The 25403-nt window shown below is 39.6% G+C and overlaps 1 protein-coding gene across 9 annotated transcripts in view; it reads right to left on the reverse strand.

The window, feature by feature from the left end:
- The window catches only part of LOC109412996 (kinesin-like protein Klp10A), a 176235-nt gene that overhangs the window by 36441 nt on the left and 114391 nt on the right, over window positions 1-25403 (reverse strand). For all 9 annotated transcript variants that reach the window (XM_062845289.1, XM_062845288.1, XM_062845287.1 and 6 more), the window contains one exon: window positions 19325-19367. In XM_062845289.1, the coding sequence (XP_062701273.1) occupies window positions 19325-19367 (43 nt within the window). The remainder of the gene's footprint in view (window positions 1-19324; window positions 19368-25403) is intronic.

The raw sequence follows: 25403 nt of genomic DNA on the forward strand, positions 1-25403 counted from the left end.
AATTTCCTTCACGAAAAGATCCTGAACCGACCGGGAATCGAACCCGTCACCCTCAGCATGGTCATGCTGAATACCCGTGCGTTTACCGCCTCGGCTATATTGCCCCCCTCCTCTCATGGAGGTTGAAACTTTAAATGAGGATGATTATGGTGGCTAAAAATGGCGATACAACATACAAACTTTATTTTATCAAGTTTCAACCATTTTTTCGATTGTATTATGCATTTTAGGTGGATTAATCATCTTTTAAAATTACCTCAGTTTTTATTCGTCATGGTTACATTGTATTTTAAGCAGGTTTACTAGATATGATCCATAAAATTAACTTGTATTCTTAGATAGGCGACTTCGAATACTTTGACCCATTCTCACCCCCTCTAAGGGGTGAGATTGGGTCAATTTTCAATCATTTGTAGTTTAATAAGTAATTTATATAATGTGATTGGTACTTTCTTGCTAAACTATCATTACCATATAGAAGAGTATACATACCAAATAAAAAGTTATTCTGACTTCAACTGCATCAAACAATCTTTGAGTATCCTTTTTTGACCCATTCTCACCCCCAACGACGGTAGCATTATTGTAAGCTTTAAGAACTGCTATCAAATCAAAAGGCATTTTTTTTGGAACTATGCACCATAAACTTTTGATTTTTTCGTGAAATTATGTTTATTTTGGTGGAATCAAATTTATTGATAACCCATTTGAACATTTTGTGAGCGTTAACGAGTTAAAGCTTTTAAATGATATGCCAGTGGGCTGCAAAACGGTGAGTCGATAGGGAGAGCGTCCAACATAGCTCTGGCTCTCACAAGTTCCTACTTCATGCTTCCACGGGTCATACGGTGACAAAGATCGCCAGCTAAGAGTTGTGTGCTTTACTGGTAGTGCAGCCAGGGCACTGTTGTGCTTCTGACTTCAGCTAGATTGAGGAGGTACGACCGGAGCGTCTGTTCACCAAGGAGGTGCGGCTCAAACAGCGTCTGCTCTGGTATCCAGCAACTGAGTATGAAATGCTCCTCCACCGGAAGCTATACCTAAGGTGGTAGCCCCACCACGGTGGATAGGGGACCTTAGGCTAACAACCTACTGTTTCCGAAACCCAAAAACCATAACAGAAACAGAAAATCAAGGATTACGAACTGATTCAACGGCAACTACTTTTAGCGCGAAACAACGGACAAGAATTGGAACTTGGAATGTATTAACCCTAGCCCAGCAAGGTAAACTGGTACAACTAGCTAATGAGATATGCCGTATGAAGCTTGAGATCCTAGCACTGAGCGAAGTCCCTTGGGCGAACTTTGGAGAACACAGATTATCTTCGGGCCAAATTCTGCTACACTCTGGCCTACAAGGTGAACACGCTTCTCGCCACCGTAGAGTTGGTTTCCTGCTCAGCGCTCACATCCACGCTACTCTCATGAAGCGAGAACCTATTAATAAGTGGATACTTGTGGCCAGATTCAGATAATAGTTTCGAAATCTTACCATGATCCAATGTTACGCGCCAACCGATGCTGACGAATTGCAAGACAAAGCGAACTTTTACAGCCAACTGAATGCTGTCGTGGACAAGATTCCGAAAGGTGATATCAAGATCCTCATGGGCAACGCGAAGGTTGGCTCCGACAACTCGGACTATAAGCACTAGTATGGGACAAACATCTAATTCTAGCTCCAGTCGACTTTTTTGATTTCATTTGGGTCCCATATGAACTGTACAAAATTTCAGCGCAATCGGTGAAACTATAATTTAGCGCAAGCGGTTCAAACTTTGCATAGGATTTACTATGGGAAAAGTTACACTAGGGGGATTAGGGGCATAATGAACACCCTAAGCAAATGAGTATGTTAGGCCTGTATAACAGAGAAAAACTTAACATATTATCAGTTGGCTTACAACTTTAACTTGTTTCCTACGTATTTCAATCATTTACAGCTGGTAGAATGTCATTACTGTGAAAAAATAATGAATTGAAAACCGTGTGTTTTTTGGGGCTAGCAGCAAAGGTACGGGGCGAAATGGACACCCATCGGGGCATAATGGACACCCCTGCATATTTTATGCTGTATCTTTGAGAATATCGACCAGTTAAGTAATTTGCCAACGGAGATCAATACCACAGATATAATACTCCATCTTAGACGAGTTTACATAACTTCAAAGTTAATTAAATAAATTTTAGGCTAAAATAATCGGATTGAATTTTTTCAAACTCTCTAAAACGCCTAACAGTATGCAACGCGCGTACATCCATTCATAATTGCCAGTGGTCATTTGGCCCCGAATAGACTACAACATTGAAATTGCTATTTTCAGTGTGTTCTGATCAAAAATATAATGCTTCCCATTGCTAAATCTACGTATACATGTAGATAAGCTAACAATTCACTTGTTTGTATGGTGGACACACTCAATCACTCGTAATACCTTATTTGCCGCTGCTTTGAAATTATAAGAAATCCACCATATGAAAAACATACTTCAATTTCAATGATATTTTAATTATTTTGAAGGAATATAAATGGTACTTTTGATAAATAGAACAATGACTTGTTCCTTTACACTTATGCGTTGAAAGTTTTACATAAAAGTCAACGGTTTCGGCAAAACCAGGGGTGTCCATTTCGCCCCGGGTGTCCATTATGCCCCTAATCCCCCTATCAAACAAAAAATCCCAGAGTTCGCCCTTTGTCCCCTTAATTCAATTCGATCAACGCTTCTTGTAGAAAAATCATTAACAAAACTTTCCTTCGAAGACCGCAAAACGATTGGATGCTTGAGGAAAAAGTTATTGATTTATTATCGATTAGTGATCCAACGAACGGCTTTTTGTTTTGTTTTATTAGCAGCACTGTAGCTGCTGCCTTGGCTGCTGCTGTTTCTGAGGGTGGTGATGCCTCCCGCCACCCCATGCAATAACGGCAGCAGCAGTGCTGCTCATAAAACAAAACAAAAAGCCGTTCGTTGGATCACTAATCGGTAATAAATCAATAACTTTTTCCACAAGCATCCAATCGTTTTGCGGTCTTCGAAGGAAAGTTTTGTTAATGATTTTTCTACAAGAAGCGTTGATCGAATTGAATTAAGGAGACAAAGGGCGAACTCTGGGATTTTTTGTTTGATAGTTTAACTTTTCCCATAGTAAATCCTATGCAAACTTTGAAGCGCTTGCGCTAAATTATAGTTTCACCGATTGCGCTGGAATTTTGTACAGTTCATATGGGACCTAAATGGGATCTAAAAAGTCGACTGGAGGGAGGATTTATTTTTTCCATACAAGCGTGTCCCATACTAATAAGCATGTCATCGGACGCCATGGTCTCGGGAAAATGACCGAGAACAGAGAGCTGTTTGCAGAGTTTTGTGGTAACAATGATATGGTGATTGGGGGATCGCTCTTTCCTCTTCGACCAGTGCACAAAGTGACATGGGTTTCCCATGATGGCGTCACGAAAAATCAAGTCGACCACATCTGCATCAGCCGAAAATGGAGACGGAGCCTCCTTGATATGCGGAACAAACGTAGCACCGACAATGCTTCTGATCTGACCATCATCTCCAAATCAGCGAGATCCGGCTGCGCATTGCTAGGATCCATCGACAGATGGAGAAAATTGAGCGCCGATTCAACACACGCCGACTGGAAGACGCTGCGGTGAAAAAGTCCTTTGTTGAGGAGCTAGAGAACCGTGCTGCGGACATTCCGGAAGGTGGAAGCGTAGAAGATCGAGAATGCCTTCATCGCCACCGACGAGAATAATTTGGGTGGGCTACGCACCCAGAGAAAGCAGTGATCACAGATGACACCTGGAGGAATATAGAGGAGTGAAGAAACGAAACGCGAAAGAGCGAGCGAAAACACGAGGAGCCAAAGCCGTAACCCAGCAGCGTTATCCTCTCGAGAAGGAAGTGAAGCGCTCGTGTAGGCGGGACAAAAAAGCGTGGGTGGACTCCCTAGCCGACGAAGGTGAGAAAGTCGCATTCGTCTCCTTTACGATGTCTCACGTCGCCTTAGTGGGACTAAGATGAATGCTACGATGCCAGTGAAATATACATCTGGACAGCTATTGACCAACCCGGCTGACCAGCTAAACAGCAGGTTCGAGCACTTTGGAACCTCAGCATGATCCACCAAGGGTTCGACGCATTACTCGTGTCAACCGCGAAGCTCAATCATTGCAGGAGAAAGAAACAGTCATCCGTAGCATGAAATCGAACAGAGCTCCGAGGGTCGATCGCATATTAGCAGAGATGCTCAAAGCTGGCCCCGTAGTATCTGCTCAACTACTGCATGAATTATTCTGCAACCTATGGGAAACCGCGACATTTTCGGTCGACTGGGCGAGGTATGATGTTTCTTTGCATCGTTCTCATAGTCCTCTGTAAAGTGATTCATAACCGGATACAGGAGAAGTTTCACACAACTCTCCGGCGGCAGCAAGCAGGATTCCATGCCGGACGATCCTGTGTGGACCATATTGTCACGCTCCGTATCATCTTAGACCAAATCAATGAATTCCAAGAATCTCTCTATACATACTTGATGTTCATTGATTACGAAAAAGCTTTCGACCGTCTCAACCACCAAAATATGTGGGGAGCCTTCAGGCGCCAGGGTGCCCCTGAGAAAATCATCGGCCTCATTCTAGCACAGTACAGGACAATTTCGTGCAGAGTACTGCACAGCGGTGTCTTGTTCGATCCCCTCCGAGTCGTTGCTGGAGTGGGGCAAGGATGTATACTTTCACCGCTACAGTTCCTCATCGTAATCAACGAGATCTTGGTAGGTGCGATTGATCGTGAACCACCTAAATGACATCGAATTGAATGATGACGTTGCTCTCCAAGCTCAACGGCGCTCTGATATGCAGAGTAAGCTCGATGGTCTTTCCAATCGCTCCTCGGTGGCAGAACATACCATCAACGTCAACAAGACCAAATCGTGGGATGTAAACATGCTTCACGGTGTTGGGCAAGCAGTGGAGAATGTTGAAAGCTTCCAATATCTTTGTAGCCAAATGGCGGCCGATGCGATGGCAGCAGCAAGATCGGCATAGGTGCACGGATCAAGAAAGCGAGGGCTGCCTTTGTGAGTTCAAGAAATGTATGGAAAAACAATCAGATTAGCCAACGCACCAAAATCCGAATTTTCAACTCGAACGTTGAATCTGTGCTGCTGTACGCCAGTGAAACTTGGTGTGTATCAGCGGAGAACACTCAACGGCTGCAGGTCTTCATCAATAGATGCCAGCGGTACATAATTCATGCATGGTGGCCTCACCATTGGATTTCCAACGTGGAGCTCCATCGTCGATGTCATCAAAGGCCGATAGCGACTGAAATTCGGGAGCGAAAGTGGAGGTGTCAGCCCGGGTCAGCCACACTCTACTACGCAGGGGCGGTAAAGAAATCTGCAACCAAGCGTTAGATTGGAGCCCAGCAGGACATCGTAGCAGAGGCAGACCCAGAGACTCGTGGCGGCGCAGCCTCAACAACAAAATCAAGCAAGTCGACAGTAATTTGACCTGGCCACAGGTCAAGGCAATGGCTGGCAATCGCCCAGGATGGAGTTCTTTCAATTCGACCCTCTGCACCACCTGGGTGCTTAGGACTGACAGTAGTAAGTAAGTAGCAGTTCTGATAGCACATACGACTTAGGCGCAAAACTTCGAATGCAAAACAAAAGTCGAAAGGGACCAGGTCCCTTAAAGGTTTTGCCCTTTTGTCTTTAGAGTTTTTGTTAGTTTAGTTAATTCAGAAATGAGTGTAGCAACAATTACGTTTCTGACAAGTACACATATTTGAGGCATGATACGCTAGTTAACCATATCATGCTTACTTAAATCCAAAACTCGATTCAAAAGAAATGATATTCCCGAAAATTAAATTTCGTGAGCCTTTTTAAAAAGACTTTGTACTTCGAAAGTACTTTGTGTGTCTCAACGTTGACCAAATGGCTTCACCCTTCTACAAAACCCATATTCTTGTGGCTGCTAAATCTGAGAGGTCGTAGAGGTTTCTACATCTTTTTAGCAGGTGTCCAACTATCCATATTTTCCCATCCTTCAGCAGTCGCAAGGACAGCTATTGACCTATTCTCCAATCGTCAATCTTGTTGAAGAGTCAGAACTAGTCCCAAATGTGTGTGCGTTGGTAACAGATGGGAAGGAAGCAACTCTAATAACAGTGGTCCAGGACCTTTCAATTTACGAATTTATGCGACTGTTTAATAAAAATAATTAAGGGAATTACTAAACAGATCAAACAGCTGCGTAAGCCATGATTATCAGATTATTTGAAATGTTTCATGAAATTGCTAATGAAATAAATAAAGAATAATAAATAAAGATAGGCAATCTTTGATTATTTCATTAGCAATTTCATGAATCATTTCAAATAATATAATAATCATGGCTTACGCAGTTGTTTGAACTGTTTAGTGAATCCTCTAATTATTTTCATAAATGAATGGCGATGGTGACGTTTAATCAGGATGAAAATAATCAGTGGATTACGCTGTTAGGTGAATCCCTCTAATGTAAATTTAAATAATTTGAGATTCTAGTTTTGATTTCGAGGCATGTTCTGCTTGCACTATTGCCTCAACTGTTTTTCATTTATGAGACTGTGTATAACAATAAAACATATGAACATATAAAAACATATAAATTGCAATCTGACATGATGCAAATAATACGGCAACGCAACAGTTATTAAGTTGGTTCGAGAAATGTGCATTTCTCGTGTACAAAGTCATTTAGTTTATTACCCGGATATAACATGGCATCCACTGTTCCGTTGTTCCACTCATCAATTCAATCGATATTCATGCAAGCAGCAGCGGGTCCCGTCATAACAACACAGGAACACTAGGTAAAGTATTAAACAAACCTCGCCGGAACTGTCGTTAGCTTTCCCACACGTAAATTTCGATGCACATGTATGTAACATCTACTGTGGTGCAATTAAGTCTCGGCTTTCCCATAGAACATACTAGGGTGACCCGAAATTGACTTTGGTATAAAACCCTATTCTGGTTTGAGCTCAACTAATGTTTCAAAAGTTTCTTAAGTTTGTCATTCTTGAAAATTACTTGTTCTTGGTTCAGAACCTTCACTCGTAGACGTTTGATTTGGGTAAAAGGTTGGACTGCATAACTTTTCAACTGCAAGTTCGGTAAGTGCAATATTTTTTCAGGTAACGGTCTTACATCTGTCAAATTGGTTAACTAAATAAACTTTCAGATGAAATGGCTTCATTAGCGCTGTTTAAATAGTTCCATATTCTGAATATGTACGCCAAACTAGGCCGAAATCCCAATTTTCATGAATGGTGCCCGGGAACCCATTTAAAAATCACTTTCAAGTTCGTACGGGAGCGAATTGCAGACTTGTGATACAAAAAAAAAAATAAGTATGGAAATAAAGCTCTAAAAATCTGAAAAATCAACTCAGAAAAATCAACAAATTTTCAAAAAAAAAAAAAAAAAAAAAAAAACAAAAACCGTCACAACGACGATATAGTTGCCTGTATTGATTGCAGATATCCAATGTCTTTTAATAGACTGCATGCCAGGCATGCGTGCATCCCAAACTCCCAAACGTAATTTCAGATCACCCTAATCAAGTACACATGGAATCCACAGACCAGACAAGAAAAAAAAAACCCAGATTAATCCACCTAGTGGTGGTAGTGCCTTTCTCGTCGAATATTTACTCATAATCTTTACGTCGACATTAGCTGATCCTAAGAACACTTATTCGCTTAATACGATTCATGTAAAATTTGACCTCCTTATGAACCCAAATTGTGCACTGTAATTTTAGACGCAAAAGGAGATTGGAAAAACTTGATTCAGTGTTGATGCGATCAAATTATAATTTTCCCATAACATGTTGATTCATCCTACATTATATTAGTACCGCAGGAACTTGGAATGGTGTGATTTGATGAGATTGCTTTGGTCACGATATTGTTCTCTTGCAAATATGAAGACTTTGATCATTTCTTCACTTTTAGTCTTACCCAAAGTTTATCAGTCTATCAGAAAAGCCACAATTTGATTTATCGCTATCATTGGTTTTGTTCTCTTTCATAATTCCACTATTTGATGTGCCACATGCATGAGTTCGGTTCAATTTTACGTTTACCATTTCCGGCGAACACCTGGAACCGATTCCATGACGCTACTGGTTGTCCCAAATATCAACTCTGGTTTTTTTTCTTGTCAGCTGGTTATCAGGCTGCCTTAAAAACCATGAATTGATGTGGTGCACGGGGAGCATCCATTAAGGACAAACGTCTTGAAATCCCGCTTCAATAGTGAATCAAAACTTCGGACGCACAAATCTGAAGAAGCAAGCTACGAACAATGCATTTTATTATTCTGTTCTTGCTCACTTGTAAGGCCGATGCAAATATTTAATTTGTTTTATGTCACCCCCCCCCCCTTCAAAAATCCCAAAATATTGAAGGGGCGAAAAAAAAACATGGCTGCCCATGATTCCATTTTCAATAGATTTTTTTTTACAAACAACTATTTTTCAATAGTTGAAAAATATTTTTTTCAATAGTTGGTATAATTTGTAATTTTTCAATAGTTTTTTTTTCGTTTGTTCCTTATATATTTTTGTCGCCCCCCCCCTTGTACCCGATAAGAGGTCTCGGACATAAAAGAAAAATAATATTTGCATCGGCCTAATTAGCTTAAAATATGAAGCTCAGCCCCGCTGGTTTTGTTTACGAAGAGATTTGTGCCTTCAAAATCGTGAGTAAGTAAGTATGTCACGCTGAAATTGGGTTCCCGGGGTTATCTGTTGTCCCAAACTTGATCTGAGACTATTTTCTAGCTAACCGTTCATCAGGTCACCGATTAAATCATGTGACATGCCACATGTATTGATTCTCTTTTACATTTGAAATATTCCGGCGTGACAGACGGAATCGGTTCCGTGGAACACTGATATGGTCTGAGTCTAGACCGGGTCAGGTATGGCCTGACTATTTTCATGCTAAACGTTCATCAGGTTATTGAAAAAGCCGCTGTTTGATGTGTCGCATGCATAGGTTTGGTTCACTTTAATATGAGGCCATTTCCGGGGAGACACCCGCAACTGGTTCCGGAATATAACCGGCAGTCCCCAATGTGGTCTGATCCTACTTCCTAAATGACCGGCCATCAGGTTATAGGAAAAGTCGTAATTTGATGTGTCGCATGTATGGGTTTGGTTCACTTTTATATTTGGCCACTTCCGTCGGGACCCCCGGAACCGATTCCGGAATACTACCGGTTCAGATATGGTCTGATACTGTTTTCCTGCTAAACGTTCATCAGGTTATCGAAAATGCCGCTGTTTGATGTGTCGCATGCATGGGTTTGGTTCTATTTTATATTTGGCCACTTCCGTCTGGACATCCGGAACCGGTTCCGGAACACTTCCGGTTCAGATATGGTCTGATACAATTTTCCTGCTAACGGTTCATCAGGTTACCGAAAATGCCAGTGTTTGATGTGTCGCATGTATGGGTTATGTTCAATTTTATATTTGACCACTTCCGGAGGGGCACCAGGAACCGGTTCCGGAACATTACCGGTTCAGATATAGTCTGAAACTATTTTGCTGCTTACCGTTCATCAAATTATCGAAAATGCCGCGGTTTGATGGGTCGCATGCATGGGTTTGTAACATTTTCATATCTGACCCCTTCCTGGGGTACCGGTCCGGAACACCTAAATGGCCATAACTCCGGAACGGCTGGACCGATCTGAACCATTTTCAATAGGAAACAATGGGACCAGATTCCGCGTCGAATGAACCGTCGGTCATTAAAATCAGTTGAGGTTTACTTCCAAAAAGTGATGTGAGTTTTTTTGTACACATACACACATACACACACACACATACATACACACACACATACATACACACACACAGACATCACCTCAATTCATCGAGCTGAGTCGATTGGTATATAAGACTTGACCCCTCCGGAGGCTCTATCAAATTTTCATTTTTGGAGTGAACATATAGCCTTTCGGTACACCTTGGTGTACGAGAAAGGCAAAACATTCGTCCTCGCCACGCGAACTTGGACGCTACCGGAGGGCACACATTTGTCACCCAGGAGGACCTCGACGATGACTGAGGACATTTGACCGTCGTCCGCCATAACCGTAATTCAGCGAGAGCGTCATGTTAGTGGGCCATAGGTACATATGCAACGGCAGCAACAACACATGTCGCCAGACTCGTCAAACAGTAGGTACCAATAACCTATAAGAAGGCTGTTTTTATCGTTATTGTTGCGCAAAGCAAAACCCGGTACACATACCTACGGTAGCAATAGTGATTGATCAAGATTGCCACTGCACTGCTGGCTGGTCTACTTGATGGGGGTGTTGCGGATGGTTGGTTGATATTAGGAGGCACAAGCAATTAGAGCTCGGTTATAGATTTTTTTCGGTGTGCCTTTTCGTGACACATGAATTGATGTTTTCGACACGACTTGAGTGATGTTCTATGAAAATTGTATTCCCGGGAAACAATGTATAAAGGATCGGTCAAGGACAATCCAGCATTTGACGGGTATCAATAAGTTATGGTCTATGCATAAATTGCTTAGTATCGATCCGGTGCTCTAGAGTCGTCTTCAATGTCTACTAGAGCCTGTCCACGTTTACCTAAAAACGGCAGAACTTAACTGACGTTAAGTTTGTAGGAAATAAGTAAAATGTACATCCTATTTTCCATATTTGCTAGCTTATTCTTACAGCTATGCTTTTTCAGTCATGTTTTTCGTTCTTGAATGCTTCTAGTAACATATACTTCTGATTCCAATCGAAAGAATTACCACAATCATTCGTTTTAGTTTAGTTATGCTGCATATCCTTCGTAAATTCCTCCAGCTGGGGGGATTACTCCAGGGATGCCTCCGGGAATTCCTTCGGGGATATCTTCATGTATTTCTTTAGAAACTTTCCAAGTAATTCCTACATAAATTACTCTAGTAACTCCTCAGGAACTCCTTCAGAAATTTCTCCACGAATACTCCCAGAAATTCTTTAAGGAATTCCTCTAGAATGTTTTCCAAAAAATCCTACAGGAACCCCTTCAAGAGTTCTTCCAAGAATTCCTCCACCCACGAGTACCCCAGGAAATTCTCCAAGAATTCCTCCAGAAATTTGTATAGGTATTCCTCCCAAAAATACTCCATAAATCGCTCCACAAATACCGCCAGGAATTCTCCAAGTAATGCCTCCAGAAAGTTCTGCAGGAATTTCTCAAGGATTCCTTCAGAAATTGCTCTAGGGTACTCCAAGATTTTTTTTCCGAAAATTGATTAAGGAATTCCTTTTGGAATTACTTCAAGAATTACTCCAAGAATAATAATAAAGTCCTCAAGGAATCCCGACAGAAATTCCTCCACAAATTGCTTTAAAAATTGCCCCAGGGATTCCTTCAGAAACTCCCCTTGGAATTGCTTCGAGAATACCTCTAGGTATTTGTACAGTATTTTCTCAAGAAATTTCTCCACAAAATTTTCCAGAAGTTACTCCAAAAATTTCTCTAGGAATTCTTTCAAAAATTTCTCCAAGCATTCATCCAGATATTCGAAAAACAATCTCCGGAAATTTTCCGAAGACTTTTGCCAAAAGTTCTTTCAAGGATCCCTCCAAAAATTCTTACAGGAATTCCTCTAGGCATTCCTCCAAGAATTTCTGCTAATAATTCTTCTTTCAAGAAATTCCTCGAAAATTTTTCAAGGAATTTCTCCAAGAACTTCTTCAAGACATCCATCAGGATTTTTTTCAAGAATTTCGCCAGATATTTCTTCAAAACTTCTACCAAGAATTCTTCAAAGAATCCTTCTAAGTATTCTTCCAAGAATTTCACCAGGAATTTTCTAAGCATTCCTCAAAGAATTTCTCGAGGAATTCCTCCAAGAATTCATGTAGGAATTTCTCCAAGAATTCCAAAATTTCCAGAAATTCCTCCAGAAACCTGCAGGAAATCCTCCAGTAATTTTTCCAAAAAATATTCCAAGGATTCATCCGAGATTTCTTTCAGGCATTTCTACAGATACTCCTCCAGGAATTCGTCAAGATTTTTTTAAGGAAATCCTACAGAAATTACTTCAGGAATTCCTCCAGGAACTTCTTCAGGAATTCCACGAAGAAGTCTATCAGGAATTCCCCCAAGATTTTTTTTTCAAGAATTTTCATGAATACCTCCAGGATCCTTCAGGAAACCTTTAGAAATTCCTCAAGAAAATACTCTCGGGATTGCTCTAAGAATTCGTCAGAGAATTCCTTCAGACATTTCCTCAGATATTCCTCCAAATCCTCCAGTAATTTTTCCAAAAAATATTCCAAGGATTCATCCGAGATTTCTTTCAGGCATTTCTACAGATACTCCTCCAGGAATTCGTCAAGATTTTTTTAAGGAAATCCTACAGAAATTACTTCAGGAATTCCTCCAGGAACTTCTTCAGGAATTCCACGAAGAAGTCTATCAGGAATTCCCCCAAGATTTTTTTTTCCAAGAATTCCTACATGAATACCTCCAGGATCCTTCAGGAAACCTTTAGAAATTCCTCAAGAAAATACTCTCGGGATTGCTCTAAGTATTCGTCAGAGAATTCCTTCAGACATTTCCTCAGATATTCCTCCAAAAATTTCCTCAGGAACTACGCCAAAAATTCCTCCCGCAATCACTCCAGAAAATCCTTTAGGAATTACTCCAGGAACTCCTTCAGAAATTCTTCAATAAATTCTTTTTGGAATTCAACCAGGAAATCCTCCAGTGATTCCCCCAGAAATTACTCCGAAAATTCTCTTATAATATCTTTAGAAATTACTCCAAGAATCCAGGAATTCCTTCAAGACATCTGCCTAGAATTCATCAAAGAATCCAACCAAGAATTCCTCCAAAAATTCCTACAGGGATTTCCCCAACAATTTTACCAGGGGTCGCTCTAAGACTTCTGCTAAGAATTCCTCCAAAAATCCCTTCTGGAATTTCGCCAGAAATAGCTCCTGGGATCTTTGCAAGAAATTCCTTCAAAAATTAATCCAAAATTAATCAAGAATTAATTCTCCAGATATTCTTTCAGGAATACCTTCAAGATTCTTCAGCAGGAAACCTCCAGAAATTCCTCAAGAAAAGATTTCTGAGACGACAAGAATTCCTTCAGGAAATCCTCCAAGAGTTCCTCAAAGAATTGCTGCAAGACATCCGCCAAGAATTCTTCCAACAATCCCTTCCAGAATACTCTTCTATGAATTTCTTCAGGAATACCTTCAAGACTTCTTTCTAGAATTCCACCAAGAATCTCCCCAGGATTTTCTATAGTAACTCCTGAATGAATTCTTTCAAGAATTACTCCAAGAATTTCTACAATAATACTTCCAGGAATTTCTTGAAGAAATTTCTGGAGTATTTTCTGGAAGAATTCATGTACCGTCGTGCGGGGCTTCTTTATACACTTTTTAACGGGTTTTCAACTTTATGACATTATAACTCCCAGAGTAGTGAATGTATTTCCACAATTTTTACACATAATAATTGTGGGTATGTATGTAGGATGCATGCAAAATTTGAACTAAATTCATCAATAAACAAAAAAGTTGTCCATACATCAATCGGAGACATATAATATAGAACCAGAGGGGGGCTACTTTGGACATTCATAATTAAAACAAAGCTGCAGTTAAAATTCCGGGTTTATTTAGAATACTACTTTGTACCAATACTGTTGTATACTATATCATACATGATTTCAATAAATATATGCGTTTTTAGGTGGTTCTGTGCTACCTTTGCTATTTTGAGCAGCGTGATATTTTAATATAGACTTAAAGGCTGTCTGGGGGCCATCAATCCTTTATTTGGGTGAAACGGTCATTTATAATGTGTATCCATACAAATATTCGATTGTATATGCTACGTCGATACTTCTTGCACGAATTGAGCAACCCTTTGAAATTTATGAACTGCAGAAACAATGCAAACAGAGCAAATGTTCTGATACGTTATGTATATTTTTATGATTCATTCGATGTTTTTTCGCCTCCTGACAAGCAATAAAGAGTTTGTTTGAAAAACAATTTCAACCAAATGAAGGGGAAAATATTGCGTCATAATAGTCCCAAAGACATCAAACAGATTTGAACCATATTTCAAATTCAAAAAATCCATATTCAAAAGTGTCCAAAGTAGCCCCGTGTTTCAAAAGTAGCCCCGCACGACGGTAGTAATTTCTTTTTGAAGAATTTCTCGGGGCAATTCTTAGAGGAATTCCTTGAGAAATTTCGGGAGTATTTCCTGTAAGAATTTATGGAGTTGTTCCTGGAGGAATTCCTTAAATAATTATTGATGGAATATCTGGAATATTTCCGGGATAAATTCCTAAAGTATTTCCCGAAACAATTTCTGGAGGAATTCCTGTAGGATTCCCTAGAGTAATTCATGAAGGATTTCTTGGAACATTTCTTGGGGGAATTCCTCGAGTAATTCTTGTATTACTTCCTACAGTTATTCCTGGAGGAATTCCTGAAATAATTCCTAGAGGAATTCCTGGAATATTTCTTGAAGGAACTCCTGGAGTACTTTCCAGAACAATTCCTAGAAGAATTCCTGTAGTAATTATTGGAGGAATTTGTAGAGTAATTCCAGGAAAGTAAAGAGAAACAAGAATAGAGTAGTGAATTCCAGAATAGTTTGGCCTAGATCACCAAGTTATATGTAAAGCTATTATAATTTCAAAATATAGTAAAGTTATTATAATTAAGTTATTATGCTTGCGTAGATTATATTCGGCGAACATTCGCTACAATGGAAATGTGTTGAGATATACAAATTTTACGATCCATATTTTTTTTTCAAACTACTTTGAAGATCATTTGTATGCCAGTCGACGCATAAATAACAACACAAAGAGATTTTCATAATATAGTGAGATACAACAAAAATATTCATGAAAGATTTGCATCGATAAAGTAAAGAGATACAAAAGCAAAGCTAGTAGAGCTTAACCGTCTCAATTCCAGAATAGTTGTTTGGATGACCTACATCACCAAGTGATTGTTCCTAAGTTATCAGAATTGCACTCTGATTTTATTGCTACAATAAAATTACCCTAAGATTTACAGATATTGCGACCCATACTTCAAAAAGCATTGGGGTCCATTTGCATGTCAGAGGGACACCCAACTAGCAATACATAGAGATACTCGTAACATTAGGAGGCACAAAAGACACAATCGTGATTATGCCGATAGTGTGCTGATAGATCTTGAAGGTCCTTATTCCAGAATAGTTTGGAAAGCCAGGAATATCCCATGAATGTTCCAAAAGCATTACTGTTGTGCACTGAGGCTCCATCAGCAGTATAGACTACATTCCACGAATATTTTTTACAATTAAAGTTTGATACAGTATGTAGATAATGTAACCCAAACTTCAAAGTGTATTGGAGGCCATTTGTATTTCACAGAATGTCCAACTACCACAACATCGAGTTACTCGTAGAATTGCAAGGTCTAATGGACATCAACGTGACTAAATTTCTTGAACAGAGTGAACACAAATGATGGTAGATGTTGTAGATCTTAAGAAAAGTAATACCAGAGTAGTTTGGATGACCGAGATCACCCAATTCATGTACCATGAATTTTCTAGGGGTGCTTTGAGGCTTTTTGAGTACTGTAGACTAAGTTCTGTGATCATTCATCGTATATAATATTATTTGGATTAGAATGTTGGATTTGTGTTACAAACTTCGGTGTACTTTGGGGACCTTAGAATAGCTCTGAGACAGACTATGATGAGTAGTGATACATTGCATGTCAAGGATCCATGAAAGCTATTGATGATGACCAATACGATGAAAATTGAGCAAAAACATGTAGAATTTATAAAAAAAAATGCAAAAATCCACGTATTTTCGGCTACAAGCAAAGGGGGGGAGGTACCATGAATTTCTTAGCACAACTATTAAAACATTTTTCCCTGAAAAAAGACTCCAGGGTAAAATGTTTTAAAACGAAGAAGATATTGCATTTCTACCAAAAGAAGATCGTCCTGGGTGTTTACGGGTTAAGCAATACATCCCCAAACATGGACGCTGGGGTAAAAATTACTTCTTCAACTGAATCTCATCCCAAAATGAAAAAAAAACAGGGATGCTTCCAAGGATTCATCCAGGAATACTTGCTGAGATTGAGAGGATACTTGCTGAGAATTACAGGATACTGGAGCTAATGATGTAGATTTCCTACTGAAATTGCTTCAGGAGCTGCTGCTGTTGGGATTCTCCAAGAAATTACACCAACATTTCCTTCGGGGATTTCTCCAGGATTTTTTTTTCAGATATTCCAAATTTGGGTTTCTTGAGATTTCTCCAGAAATGCTTGTTCTGATTTTTCCAGGAATCCCTCCGTGATTTTTTCCAGGAATTCTTCCGAAACTTTTTGCAAGATTCTATTTTAAAAAATTGTCCAGGCGTTTCTCCTGGGATACCTACATAAGTTTTTTTTTATTATTATTCCAGGAACTCCTGCTCGAATTCCTTCAGACTTTTTTTTCGGGAATTTGTATTTTCAAGGAATTCTACAAGAACTCATCAAGAGAAGTATCCAGAAATGTTTGTAGGGATTTCTTAACGGCTGTTCGGGTTCGTTTGGAAGTTGACCATCAATGTTAACTTCTTTTCCCGATCAGCCAAGATAGCTGTGTAGTGTCGGTAGCGGTTGTCTCAATTGGCTAAGAATAACGCTACGTATCGCCTGATCCAGTGGTAAGAGTCCACTAAACAGGTGACCCCTAATTCATGGTGTTATGCCTTTATGCTTACCGTGCCAAAGAATGAATGGTTAGGGGGGTCTAATAAAAACCTAACCACAAACGGAGCCTGTAGAGAGTTAGGGCGTCCTCCACAGTATTACGCCCTTACTGCGCTTACCGGAGCAATGGTGCAGTGGACCTTGCGTTTCTCCGAGATAATCAGTTGCCCTTCTTAAGTCTCAAATTTGACATTGATTTGAGATGCTTCAGTTTGATGGAATACTTAGGTAGTACAGTTCATGGTTAACTTAACATAGAATTGCACCTAACCCAACTCTGCATGAGCAGAATTTGTCATGAGTTGACTGATTGGCAATTGGCATGTGTCAGATGAGGAATCTCTATTTGACCTTCTTTGCACTTTTGAGTGTTCCTTCGCAAACTTTGCGTATTCAGCCGTCCCTGCTCGACAAACTAGGAAACCTAATTGGTTGCGATCACATTTTATGGATAACTCGCTTCCATTGCTACTCCAAGAGAGTTTCATTGTGGTTTTGTTATAACAGCGCCCTTAATTGTGGTATACCATAGCTACTGCTTTGAAAGAAGCTTGTCCTCTGCGGTCTGTGCGGACCGCAAGAGGTATTCCTGAATGGAACTCGGACCTGTTCAAGTTCTAATATCTTCGGTCAAACCAGTCTTTTGTATAGCTACGAATCTTTGCTTCTACCCCGAGGATTGTAGCTATAGAATCGATTAGGTGGACACTAAAAAGCTCTGCTTACTTCAAATCTCCTGGAGCAAATGGGGGTTTGTCCTATTTTTCTCCAGAGGGATTTGAGTTTTTCAAACATGTTTTGAACTCTTGTAGTTTTCTACTGGGTATTTTCATGGCGTGAAATTACTCTGTAGTTTTATCCCGAAAGGGTGTGTGCGTAGTAAAAAGAAGGAATAAATTCCAGATTTATCTGGTTACCTCGTTTTTTTTTTAAATGCTTGAAACGCACATCTGTGATGTTCGTCTGGCTAACATGCCTGTTCATGTGAACTCACATGTCTCCCCCCAATTTGGGATGTCCACAGTGACTCTGTTACACAAAGTTGTATACGTTTTCAAGAAAGCACTCGCTCAAACATAGTTTTTGCTTGGGTGATTTCTTGAATATTGAGGATGCTTTTGATGACGTGCCTTTCTATGTCATATTGAAAGTCGCATGACGTCGCAAGGTACCTCCAATGAGCTATAGGTTTTTTTACGCTTATACGTTTTACAGTGTCCTTTTCAGGGCACTGATTAACCCCGTTGTGGTATGGGCTATGAGCTCTCGTTGCGTTCATTCCCTCTTCTAGGGCACCCCTTCCTATTTCATCACGTTTCCCTTCCCCAATTCCCATCCCTTGTCCCATTCTCCCTCAGGTAAATGATGAAATAGGCTCATATGTATGGCGATGGCACAAATGTCCCAAATGGAGGATAACATGCCTTTGAAGCCGGCCTTCTGATACCTGGAATTGCTTCAGACTTTTTTTTTGGGAATTTGTATTTTCAAGGAATTCTACAGGAACTCATCAAGATAAGTATCCAGAAATATTTGTAGGGATTTCTCCAACAAATTCTTCTAAAATTATTCCGTGGATTTATTCAGAAATTTTTCAAGGGATTTTCCTAGAGATTTTTTTTAGAAAAACCTCTTAGGATTCCTTCAAGAATTTCTGCTGGGATTCTTCTAGAAATTTTACCGAGGATTCATCATGAGATTTCTCCTGGGAGTTCTCTAGGGATTTTCTAGTCAAAATCTCTATGGATGCCTTTAGTATTCACAAATTGTTTAGTGAGATCTCAGGGAATTTCTTCAGGACATCTCTATAGATTTACAGAGCTTCCTCGATGGATTTTCCAGGGATCGTCCAGGATTTCCTCTAGGTATTCCCACAGGAATCTCTTGTGACTTCTTCCGGATTATTTCAGAAATTCTTGCTAGGAATGTCTTCAGAAACTAGAATTGAAATACCTTCAAAAATTACTTCTGATATTCATCCGAAAACTTCTCTAGAGGTTGCTATAGAAATTACTTGCTGTATTTCTTGTTTGTTCAGAAATTTCACCTGGAATTTCACCAATGATTTCTCCAGTGATTACTGTTGGGATTTCCAGAGGTCTTTCTATGAATTGTTCCGCAATTCTACATTTAAAAAATAATCTGGAATAATCTCACAAACTGCCTTTTAATGTATTTTCTTAAAAAAATATCTTTGGAATAATTAAGGTTATTACCATCTACTAAAGTGTTCTTATGAATACTTCAATTATGTAATGAATCTTAAACCTACGTAAAGGAACGGTAATAATCTAGGTAGGTTGCAGTTGCAAAGGCGATCTTGCACACAACATTCCGTGCAAGATTTTGTATCCCCGAGCAAAAGAGAGGCAACCCATAAAACCACCCACACCGCCCTGCCCACGTATATGACACAGCGAGAGAACATGAATTGAGCATAAGAAAAGAGTGATTTTTAGTAACACACTTACCATTCACTAGGTTGAGCCTGCTGATTGCACCTTGTGTAGCATTCTACACGGTGGTAGCCGATGAGGCGGTTGCATTATTTCACCGCGACCAACCAAGGTGTGGGAAGAAGGTTGTGACCGTTGGTGTTCGGCAGCCGATGGAGACGACGTCGTCGGTCGTAGCGCCCAAAGCGTGGTGGTGGTGGCGGCAGATGATGATTATGATGATATCCGAAACATAGTGCACCGGTACACATTTGTGTTGGCAATGCATGGGGGCCGATGGCGTCGTCGTCGACGGGTGATGTTGGGTTGCGTTGTAAGAGAAGAAAATAATAAAGGGAAAGAAATACCGTAATTAGTGGTGGTGGTGGTGGAGATGCTGGGGTAGTTACATGGTCTCCCGCCGCCGGCTCAACGATAGAGTGCTTATTTTGGAAGGTCTGCAAAAGCGCACACAACAGAGCAGTGCGCGCGCCTCCGCAGCAAACCAAAATACTGAGCCAGCGGGGGAAAGGGTGTCTGTACATGTGGTATTAGGTGTGGAAAGAAATCGCAACAGAACTGAAGTGAACTGAATAGGTGTTTTGCAAAACCGAAACGAGAGAACTTCAACTAATGGAGAAATAAAGACCCACTGGACCAATTTGTACAACAGATTGAAAAGAAGGCACGCTGCATGGGAATAAATGGTGTAGGTAATTTAAAGAGTGGACAAAGAAGCTAAATTTCATAACCATTTGCTATATGGTGACACACAGAAATATAACGCGAGGAACCAATGAGATCATCTTAAATTTAGTTCTACTTGAACAAGGGCTATGATTGACTTGATTGGTTCTTGGGTTATGCAGCTATTTATGTTTCATTGATATGAAAGCCCCACTTTCTAAAGGGGGAGTGGTTTCAGGGCAACATAAAAACATTTCTTGTATTTAAAAACCACTACATGCCAAATTTGGGTTTGTTTTCTTGATAAGTCCCTCCCTTGCAGAAAGTTAAGGGGTCTCACACCACAATAAAAACCTTTCTTGCATTCGAAAACCAGCCAAATTTGATTCTGTTTATTTGATTAGTTCTCGAGCTATGCACAAATTTGTGTTTCATTTGTATGGAGCACTCATCCCATCTTCAAATGGGAGAGACGTTTACCATCACCATAGAAATATTCTTGCTATAAAAAAAAAAACCATTTGCCAAATTAAGTTCCAACTGCGTGATTGATTCTCGAGTTATACAGACATTACTCGAGTTATATTTTTTTTTTCAATTAACATTCCCTCCGAACAAAATTGCTTTCATACAAGTATAGAGTGTTTTCACTAATCGTCTTCGATGTCCTATTGTAGCAATTTGATACCACTTTTCTCCTACTGACTCGATGATGCACAAGGCCTCTCAATAACCCACCACATGGAGAAGGCCGCGCAGGAAAGAGTGACGGATGATGGGGGGAAAGGATTGCGAAAGAAAGCTTCCTCCCCATTTAAACGTGTTTATGAATCGACCATAGGCTCTGGCCTGGCTATGACGAACGAATGGGGAATGAACGGGTGGCATGGAGGGGGATAAATTGGCCATAAACGATGTTATTCGTGATATTTTTGTGCTCTACTCTTTAACGACCGACCGGCCTTTCCTCGGATTTTCCGCCGAGAGTTGCATTGTATTGTGGTGGCGCTGCTGGCTGCCACGGAAGGAGGGGGAAGTGAAATTGCAACGGGAAAAATGACCGACACTGTCAAGGTGAGCGGAGAAAATCGATTGCACATGCAGTTTTCCAGCCGCGCGATTGGGACAATGCTGCAAATATACAAACTATATTATTGTACAAGAGGATTGGCATTGTTTCAGGCTCGAACTAATGTATCGAGTGCAAAAATTGCCATCCGGACATGATGTTTCTGTCTGCTGATGTGAACAAGATATGGAATTGGTGATTATTTATCGATAATTGTCGGATTACGAATCGCATCGGTTCCGGCCTAGCGAGTGATCCGTTTCGGACAAGCTTCACAACAGGAATGACGACAGTTTTGGCGACTGGTCCAATTGACTTAATCGCTTTTAAGTGGCAAATTTGCCGATCATCTTTCTGGCTCGCATAGTAGATCTGCGAGGCGATGAGTTGGTAATTTTAGTATTGTGTGTGAGTTGACAACTAACCCGAGTAGGAATGAATAACTGACTGATACTCCTGGAAGTTACGAAATACTATTGCTAATTAATCTGAATCTAAAATTTGACATATAAAATAGAAAAATAAGGGTTTTTTTAGAAACTACTGGAGAAATGTGTAGTCGAACTTTTGGAAGAGCTGGAGCAGCATCCAAAAGAATCATTGACGGATAATAATAATTTATCTAGGAATTCCGTCAATGAATTGTGGGATTTTCAGCAAAATTAAGGACAGAATTATGGGTACGGTAACATGTGTTGTGGTAGAAAAAATAAATAAAAAAAAACAATATGTCAGCCATGTCTACAGGTCAAAAATTTCCAATTTTAGCGTGACGTACTTAATGGATGCTCCCGGTAATTCGGTAGTCTTTCCAAAGGACCTCCTCAGCAACACTATTATAAAGTCTAGCATATTTATTTTAGAAAGTTTCAAAACTTTTTTTTACAAATCCTGCTGAGAATGCATCCTTGAATTCTGGAAACAATTCATGACTACATGGAAATCTATCAGAAAATTCTTCTGGAATCTCGTAAGGAATAACGCAGGGGGTTTACCTGAGTTTTATTTGAAAGTAAGTATTTTATTAAGTAAGTTATTCAAATGATTTGCCCAGAATATTTTTTTAGGAATTCTGTTTAAAATGTTGCCATGACTTCAGTTTAAAATTTTACTAACGGATCAAACCGAAAACATTTCAAGAGTTTCACTAATAATGCCGCGGGAAAGTTTCCAAATGTTGCTACAAATTTATCATTGTCAAAAAAAAAACATAGATAGCATAAAAACAGATAGTAACTCCGCGTGTATTTTATTTTTGAGAGCAGTGCGTCAGTTCTAATAGAATAATAACAATCTAACATCAATTTCGAATTTTTCTTGAAATCTCAAACAATTCACAAAAATCTCTTTCCAAATTCGGCTACAAATTCTCACAGGAGCTTCTCCAGCAATGCGGTTTACCTCCAGCACTTCCAATAAGTATCACTATGGATTTTTTAGACATTCCGCTACAATACACTTACAATTCCGACGTAAGATATCCAACAATATCCCAAAGAATTCTTTGGCAAAACTTGTAAAAATCTGGAATTTTCGTCAAATAATATTTTTTTTTAGAAATTTGTTAACCCCCCTTAGATGTTAGGATATTCGCACCACCATGGCGAAGTGCACGTTCAGATTGACCCTAACATCATACTAGGGTTAATATTCACTATAAACAGCTAAAAAAACCAGAAAGAGTTGCAACATGCTTTCAAAATAAAAAAGGAAAGGCGAAAGGAGCTACACACCAAACGCTTTCAGCAATATTTTTTGCAGAATTTTGCCGAGCTGAAGGGACCAGCAAAATTTTTTTGCTGAACTTTCAGCAAAGTTTGCTGAATTTCAGTAACACGTTACTGGTGATCAGCGGAGTATACTGAATAAATCAGCAAAATATTTGCTCAAACCTTCAGCTCGGCAAAATTCAGCAAAATTTAGCTGAAACCCTCAATCGATTTTTGGTGTGTATGTCAGAAATTTCGTAGACTTTTGTAGATGATACATATGCAACTGTCTGCATGGCCGATGAAATGGATTTGTTTACATCTTCTTCTTCTTCTTTGTGGCTCTACGTCCCCACTAGGACTTGGCCTGCCTCGCTTCAACTTAGTGTTCTTTGAGCATTTCCACAGTTATGAATTGCCTGCCATTGCTGCATGAATTTGTATATTGTGAGGCAAGTACAATGATACACTATGCCCAGGGAATCCCAGGGAAAATTTTCCCGACCGGAACAGGAATCGAAACCGTCGTCTCTGGATTGGCAATCAATAGTTAACCACTAGGCTAACTGGAGACCCCGGATTTGTTTACACCTTACGCATAGAATACTACTTAATAAAAAAACGACGTTGTAGAATTACGTTTGAAAATAATAGCCAAAAAACATTATATTTATTATTATTATTTTTTTATAGACACTACACCACCTTCAACCAGAGGTTGTATAGACTGAACAAGCACTAACATATGATAACGGACAACACACATAACACCCGGAGGCCCAGTGCAGATTTTTCCGTTTACGAAAAGTTTTCCCCGACTGGAGAGGGAATCGAACCCACACTCCGAGGCTTACGAAACGTCTAGATGACTTACGCCTATGGCACAAATTTCCCAAATGGAGGAGAACGTGCCTCTGGAGCCGACCTACTGATAGGTATATGCCTGCATTTCTTAACAAAACCTCTAATCTCAAAAGCCAAAGTCAAAGTGTGTGCAGTTATTTCCTTCTCCTCGGGAAGCTCAGCTTGTCAAAATTATTCTTGCTATTATTGCTAATTGCGGAAGACTCAAGCATCGTTCACAACACGAGAATCCGCCGAACGCCCGAGAGGATGTGTGGGAAAAATGAATATGGAGCTGGTGGGATTGCATTTACCGTTTTGGAAAAGTGATGTCATATCGCCTGAAATTCGCCCTATCATCGTACGTCAACACTTCGTTGAACACTTTCTCTGGTTATTTGTTAAGTATCAGATACATAATAGAAATTTCTCCGGTTCAGTTTCGATTGAATCCAAGTTGTGCACCGTTCTCGTATCAATACTGTATATGTACTGGTAATAAATTTATTGCCATAGCATAGAATAAGATTGATCAATTTGGTATCTTTCTCTTCCCGTAATTCCACTACAAATTCTAACGGAAGTAAAAGTAGGTGTTATTGTATGAACTCCTCAAATCCTCTTTCATTACGAATTACTCCAAACATTCCTTAAAAAACTCCTCCAGATTTTATTTTCTAGCAACTCCCCCAGGAGTTCCTTCACATTTTTTTTTTTCTATTCCTGCAGGAATTCCACAACGAATGTCTTCAGAAATCCGTCCCAGAGTTCTTTTGGTAGTTGCTTCATGCTTTCTTTCAGGGATTATTTTGGGAGTCTATTCAAGGGTTGACGAAGGAGTTCCTTCAGCAAATTCTCCAGAAGTTGGTTTAGAAATACCTCCAATGGTTGCTCTAGAAATGTTTTCCACGAATTTACTTCAAAAGATTTTGCAGTGATTCTTCAGAAGCTTTCCTAAAAATCCTCCAAAAATTCTTCTATTGAAAATTTTAAGGTATTCTTGCTAATATACTTCACGGAGGTGCTGCAGATATGCCTTCTGAAGTTCCTTCTAGAACTGCTGCAAGATATCTTGCTGGCGTCTCTTCAGGATTTCATTCCACCCAAAATACCTCTAAAATCCCTTAGGATATATCTCTAGGAATATGATATATCTGTATCTGTATCTGTATATTCGTTCTCGGGAAATTCGTGCGGGAATTACTCCAGGAGATTTTGCAATAATCTCTTTACATTCCTTCCGAAATTTCTCTAGAAGTTCCTTCAGAAATTGTTCCAGCAATTCTTAGGGGATACTTTGGAGGCTTCCCTTCAGAAATTTGTGCAGTAGTTTACCACGGTTTTTTTTTTCTAGGAGTTCCTTCGAAAATTTCAGTAGGTATTTCTTTTGGAGTTTCTTCGGAGATTTTATTATTGAGTTAATCCTCTAAAGATTTCTTCAAGGAATCCTTCCGGAAGATGCTATTTTTTTTTCAAATTCATCATGGAGCATTTTCAGCTTAACAAGGCACGAATCGCGTAGACGCGACTTTTTTCAATTCAAACAAAATTTTACTCATGCTTCTTCTATCTGAAAGTATTTTTCATGTTATTTGTTTTGTAATTGCAGTTGCAAGTACAGTTTTTTATCATACGCCCTTTTCAAAAGTTATGTGAATAAACTTTCGAAAAGGGCGTATAAAAAAAATTCTCTTCAACTCTGAAACGGTTTATTGGATTGAAATGATGTCTACGAAGATGTTGGAGGGTATCTTAAGGACTTATAGAAATAAATACACTGATAGTAAAATTTATCGCGGATGCATGT

This window comes from Aedes albopictus, chromosome 1 (genome assembly GCF_035046485.1).
Source record: "Aedes albopictus strain Foshan chromosome 1, AalbF5, whole genome shotgun sequence".
Taxonomy (NCBI): domain Eukaryota; kingdom Metazoa; phylum Arthropoda; class Insecta; order Diptera; family Culicidae; genus Aedes; species Aedes albopictus.